The sequence below is a fragment of the Pinus tabuliformis genome, chromosome 7 (genome assembly GCF_031772625.1).
Source record: "Pinus tabuliformis cultivar Carrire ecotype Pingquan chromosome 7, CPIR1, whole genome shotgun sequence".
In the NCBI taxonomy this organism is placed as follows: domain Eukaryota; kingdom Viridiplantae; phylum Streptophyta; class Pinopsida; order Pinales; family Pinaceae; genus Pinus; species Pinus tabuliformis.
Window position 1 is genome coordinate 1,366,689,300 of NC_142293.1, and position 6,552 is coordinate 1,366,695,851.

The window sequence follows — 6,552 nt, forward strand, 5'->3', positions numbered from 1 at the left end:
TGACCACTTCCAACTTTTCTATATTTGTCTCAGAGATGGATTCATACGCCTTTTTTTTGCAAGCTAGCTCCAGTTCAATAATATCCAGCCCGTGGAGATCTATGCTTTCTGGTTCTTCCTCCATATTTTGCACTTGACTGGTTTCCTCATGAATGGTCTCTGAGCCCTGCGGGGGGATCGACTTCCCATCCACCTCCATTTCCTTAGGGATCTCCGCTGTGTCTTTCGGGTGCCTGCTTAAGATGGTCGGGATTATAATGGGAGATTTCGACTTGGGTGGGGGGCTGGATGGAGGGGGGTGGGTGGAAGAGGAAGGGCGTGCGGGGATACTATCAGTATCAATGGGTTGATCATCTCATAAATCGCCTAGAGACTCAAAGCTGTTCTTGGAAGCAGGATGTTGGGGTTTGGAAGGCTGGGGTTTGGACCCATTCTGAGGCTTTTTATGCGAGCGCTTTCTATTTGAGACTTTGGTGAAGCCATCCTGAGATGGTGATTTAGAAGATTCAGGAGAGCTGGCTTTGACATTGAGAGGGCAATCCCGAAACAGATGCCCTAGTGCATGGCATCTTCTGCACCTGAAAGGCACTTGCTCATAATCGAGAGGCTGGATCCACTCCTCGTCGCGATGGGCAAGGGTTACTGACTCAGGAAGAGCTTCATTCATTCGAATAAATACACATATCCTTGCATATGAGATATACTTACGGGTTTTTGTTTCTTCTGCTGCCCTGATGTATTGTCCCACCCCATTTCCTATGCCCATTAGACAGTCTTCTTCCCAGTATTCATCGGGGAGTGAGTATAATCTGATCCAGACAGGTGCCCAAGTGAGATCTTCCTTGTCAGGGTTAAATCTGGGCATCCAGTCCCTGATGTAGAGACCTGCCGAGTTGAAGAAATACGGACCTCCTCCCAGGATCCTGTATTTGTCTTCCAGGCAAAAGAAGATGACGGTGAAGAAGCCCTTCGGCCCCAACTGGAGAGTGACATCTCCCTTAGGCTTCCACTTTGCTGCAATCCAACCATTTAGGGCCCGTTCAGTTGGCCAGAACCCTATGAATTTTCCAATGATTGCATGGTCTTTCATAAACTCGATCTCCGGGCAGTTCTATTCGCGGCCTTTCCTTGGCTACCAGTCGACAGGTAGATGAGGTGACCTTCGGGTTATTCGCCTGAGTCTCTTGTTCTTCTGGTGGATCATTGTCATTTCCCTGTTGCTTCTTCCCTTTGCTGAGAATGTCCGGATCAACTGACCCAAAGATGACCTCAGGTCCTGGGCTGTGCCCTGAGGGGGAGGGCTTTGACAAAAAAGAGTTGGATCATTTCTTCAAGCATCTCAACAATCAATCCTCCGCCATAAAGTTCACTATGGAGCAAGAAGTCAATGGATGCCTTCCTTTCCTCGATGTTCTTACTTCGAAGAATGATGACGATTTTTTCTCCCACCAAGTGTTTCGGAAGAAAACTCATACTAAGTAGTATCTTCATGCTAGCTCCCATCATTTCCCTACTCTAAATTTGGGCGTTCTCAACACGCTTGCTACTCGTGCACTGAGAATCCCTAATGAAAAGAACCTCGATAAAGAGAAGGCCCATCTCCTTAATGTATTTGTTAACAATGGTTATAGTAGGCACCTTGGTCAGAAATATTTCCTTAAAGCCAACAAGAATTCATCGGTCAAGAAAGACCCTAAAGATCAAGTCTCAAGGGGTTCATCTCCCTTTCATGTAAGAGACCACTGATAATATTATAAGGATTCTTAGGAGGCATAATTTTCCCTCTATGCTTAGACCCCTTAACACCATTTTTAGCTCCCTTCGATCAGTAAAAGACCTGGTAGACCCCAAGGACATGAAAGGTGTCTATGGTATTCCCTGTTCCTGTGGGACCCATTATGTTTGTGAGACTGGTCGTTCTATTAATCAGAGGATTAATGAGCACTCAGCCGATTTAAAACATGGGAGGACCCATCTTCTGCCCTAGCAAAATACGCAGAGAAGACTAAGCATCATGTATGTATTGAGAAGGCACGTGTTATTGCCGAGGTTGCGAAGTTTCATCACCGGAAATTTAGCGAAGCCATTGAGATTGAAAAAAGGTTGAGAAATCTCAGTAGAGATGACGACTGGAAAATTAGCAGTTGTTGGATCCCTGCCCTTTCTTCCTAGCCGTTTCCCACACTCCCTCGCCCCTTTTGTTGTTCTTTTATGTGGAGTCTTCTTTGTTTTTTCCCCCTTATCTTCTGGATCATTGGTGTTTCCTTTTTTATCATCTCTTTCATTTTTATGTGTTTTAATATTTATGTTCATCCATTCTCTTTCACTCCTTCTCGATTAATAATAAGAACACATTGTTTGTATAAGGAATATAAATCCCTTTTATTATCAAAATAAATATTTTGTATCTAAATATTGATGAAGGAATTTTTAAGATGTGAACTGTTTATCTTACCAATCCTTTGGATAGAATTAAATAAGATTAATAATTAACTAACTAAACTCTTTTTCTTCTCATTAGTTCCTCATTGGTTTTAGTTATTTTTAGGGAAATTTGCCACATATTCTATTCCTTAAATTTATTAGAAGGTCCATTATTAACTAACTTAATAAGTTATCTTTAATATATATATGATTTGAATTTTATATTTAATTAGATAGTTTTAAGTTTATATTTAATGGCTTAATGATTTAATTTTATATTTAATTAAATAGTTTTAATAATAATAAATAGATCTATTAATAGGTTATACAAACAATTACATTTCATGGTAATAACTATAACAAAACAAACTTACAATTAGTTAACTAACTATTTAATTATATAACTTTAATATAAGCCTTTTGATAACTAACTGATTCATATTAATTAAATACATACATTACCTTATTTAAATATGATAATGGATATAAAACTAACTTACTAACTAATTAACTAATTATATATTTTTCCTGTCCCTATCCCTTGGTCTAGTCCAGTTAGTCGTTTCCTAGTCAAATATAGCCGTTGATCCAGTCTAGTTGCCCAGTCCAGTATAGTCATTTCCTAGTCAAATATAGCCGTTGGATGATCTGCTCTATCTATTTACCTTCAGGCAAGATCTGGTTCTTCAACTTCTTCAACTTGCCCTCATGATGAACCACACTGGCTAGTTCGCTAGCTCGACCCTGACGATAAACCACACTGGCTAGTTCACTAGTTCGAAACACGTCAGCAAGTGTATTCTAATGTGATTTACCCCAGAAAATCTTCTCAATTAAAAAAATATTATTATTGTTTAACAATAATTAACTATTTAACTATTATTTATTAATTATTACTATTAAATTATTATTATTATAATAAAGTAAAACTATTTATAATTTTTCTAAAAACAATATTATTTTTTTAATAAAAGAAATATTTATTTATTTACATTTTATAAAAAATAATAAAAAGTAGTAGTAGTAGTTGTTGTTGTTATTATTATTATTATTATTATTACTATTATTTTCTGTCATAGATAGAAATGAAGCTTTATACGTATATCAATCACATTTATTAAAATAATTTTTATTATTAAGATTATTATGGTTAAATAAGATTATTATTAATTAATAATTATTATTATTAAAATTATTATTGTTAATTAATATTGCTAATATTACTATTAAATATTTAAATTATATTAAATAATTTAAAATTAATTAATATTAAATAAAATCTTATAGAGTATATTAATATTATTTTAACATATTAATACATAAATATATAAAAATATGGTTGTTATTATTATATAGTTATTAAGAATCATAAATAATTGGTTTTATCATCACCACAGTTATTTATCATCACCACTTGGTAAATATAGTTAGGCTAATTATCGCTGTTATGATCAATAAAAACATCAAAATGTGATTTATATTGTGGAAATTGCTCTCTCCAATTTTTCAAACAATTGACGCAGCCAAAGCTGCAGTGGAGACGGTGTGCGCGGGAGTGATGTCATGCACCGATATACTTGCACTCGTAGCACGAGATGCGGTCCATATGGTAACGCTCCTGTTTCGTCACAATGCATGCCTTACATTTGATTTACTGTTCAATCATCAGCTTCTATAATTCAAAATATTAGTTGGGTGCACCATTTTGGAAAGTTCCAAGGGACGTAGAGATGGAGTGGCGTCTATCCAGAACGAAGCTATCACTAAAATTCCTCCACCATTTGCGAATTTCACACACCTGACATCAATATTTTCCAACAATGGTCGTCTTTATGTTAAGGACATTCAATACTCTCCTCTCATTTTTTATATTCGAATTGACTTGTATTATCACCTCATAATCTCATGACATACATATCACAACAGCCGCCCACACTATCGGGACGTCCCACTAGTTCCTATAGCAGCAGGCTTTACAATTTTACAAGAAAGGCGGATATGGATCCATCCCTCAACAAATATTACGCTTCTCAACTGAAGATAAAATGCAAGCCTGGGGACAGTAAGACGATAGTAGAGATGGATCCCGGTAGCTTTCGAACATTTGACACCAATTATTCCGTGAATGTAAAGAAGAGTAGATGCCTCTTTCATTCTGATGCTGCGTTGCTAACCAGCAACGAGGCAAAAGGATATGTCAACACATAATTGCAAGGCCCATCCTTCTTAGATTTTGCAACGATGGAGAAGATGGGCAGAATCAGTCTGCTCACAAGGCACTGCAGGGAAAATCCAAGGACTTTTATGAACTAACTTGGCCTTCATTCTCTTTTAATATATTGGTATTCTCTTTTATTAACTAACTTGGCCTTCATTCTCTTTTATTATATGAACATTTGAGGCTCCCTGTGAGGTTCCTCTCAAATTTAATTTCTCATGACGTCACAAGCCAATTTAGAGTTTTAGAAAAACGAGAGCAAGTCAACGCAGCCTAATATTGAATGTCTATATCGATTGATAATTTATTGTTTTTGATTATTAATTATAATTTTTTCATAATATATTTAAAGTGTAGTGTAATATATAAACAAAATAGTTTTCTTAATGAAGATTTTTTTGGTTAATTTTAAGATTTTTAAAAATTTTCTTTTAAATTGTTATTGGAGTGCTCCATGGTTTTCAAGGGTGTTGAATCCATTTATGCATTCAAAAACATATTTTAAATAATAAAAGATCTTGAAATTGTATCGCCCAATTCTAATTATATTGCCAGATTTTAGTGAATTTAGGTGAAAAAGGCTATTTCATCTATAAGTTAGACTATGCTTATATTTAATATAAAATTGGTATTTAAAAAAATGTTTACAAAATAATTTTATATTAATTATTAATATGTTTATATATATATATAATTTCAATAGTATATATGTTTTCAAAATCATAAAGGAGAAAGTAGCATTCCTTTTTATTTCAATATAAAACAATTAAAATTCAAAATTTAAATTAAAAACTACTATCCTAAAATCAAACTAAACACTATATAATATATAAGATTAGTTAATCATATCATAAGAAAGTTTAACTGTTCTATGCATTGCAAACAAACCATCCACACCATAACCATTCTTATACTTCCAACCAGTAAACAATGTTGTTAATTGATCAGATTAAGCAAATGCAAAGCTTACACCTTCACGACTTTGGCCACGTGATTGAGAGGAGATTAGTTCCTAGGGCTTGATTTCATTGTGATAAGGCTATATGGAACCCAATAGGCTCCTTACATATTACCTAGGCTACTCACCCGAGGGGTATGCATGTTAGATTAGTTCCTAGGGCTTGATTTCATTGTGATAAGGCTATATGGAACCCAATAGGCTCCTTACATATTACCTAGGCTACTCACCCGAGGGGTATGCATGTTCGAGTATGTTAGGCTGATGGTAGAGATAGATAATTTGCATTTCACCAAATCTAAGAAGAAGGGCAGGATGACTTTCCTTGTGGTCATGGGGAGCTATGCTATTAATGAGAAGAGGGGCATTAAAGAAGTCCTAGAACTACTAAAAGTCTAGATCTTCCTTTGGATTCTCCTTGGAAGTATGACCCTTACTTCCTTATAGGCACTGATAAAATACTAAAAGTACCTAATCCTCAAGATCACAAGACTAGACCAAGGGAGGAGAAGTTGGCAAGCAAAGAGAGCTAGAAGAAGATGGATGCACTTTTGACAAGGGAGGGTGGCTCACCAAGGACTAAAGAGAAATTACTTAAAGTGCCTCAACCTTAGAGCTCCAACTTACCACTATATTACACTTTCTATAGGCCTCTTGATGGCATTGTCACCCAGGAAGATATGAAGTTCAAGGCACCAACTAAGAAGAGGCAAGTTGAAGTTCAACAAGACAACTTTAGCAGACATAAAAGGGGGGCATGGTGGAGAATGAGGATGTTTCTGAAACAGTATCATGCCTTAAGCATCCTTCAAGATGAGGCATTTTCTAGGCTATATGATGATGTGCATGACGAGGATGAGGACAAATATGTGGGGTGGGCAGTGGAGGATATGGGGGAGATAGTGTCAATGGAGGATATATTAAATGGGATAGAACAGGAGCCTGATGCCTC

General features: G+C 36.0%; 1 protein-coding gene and 1 pseudogene across 1 annotated transcript; one reads left to right on the forward strand and one right to left on the reverse strand.

Annotated features, from left to right (window-relative positions):
* Positions 1-355: 355 nt before the first annotated feature.
* Positions 356-1,090, reverse strand: LOC149252697 (uncharacterized). Its single transcript, XM_089454241.1, has one exon. The coding sequence runs from the start codon at positions 1,088-1,090 to the stop codon at positions 356-358; it is 735 nt and encodes a 244-aa protein (XP_089310367.1).
* Positions 1,091-1,239: 149 nt separating this feature from the next.
* On the forward strand, positions 1,240-4,632 carry LOC149252698 (peroxidase 27 pseudogene; annotated as a pseudogene).
* The last annotated feature ends 1,920 nt before the right edge of the window (positions 4,633-6,552 follow it).

Coding starts and splice junctions, on each gene's coding strand:
- LOC149252697 (XM_089454241.1), bottom strand. CDS start 1,090: ATGAAAGACCATGCAATCATTGGAAAATTCATAGGGTTCTGGCCAACT.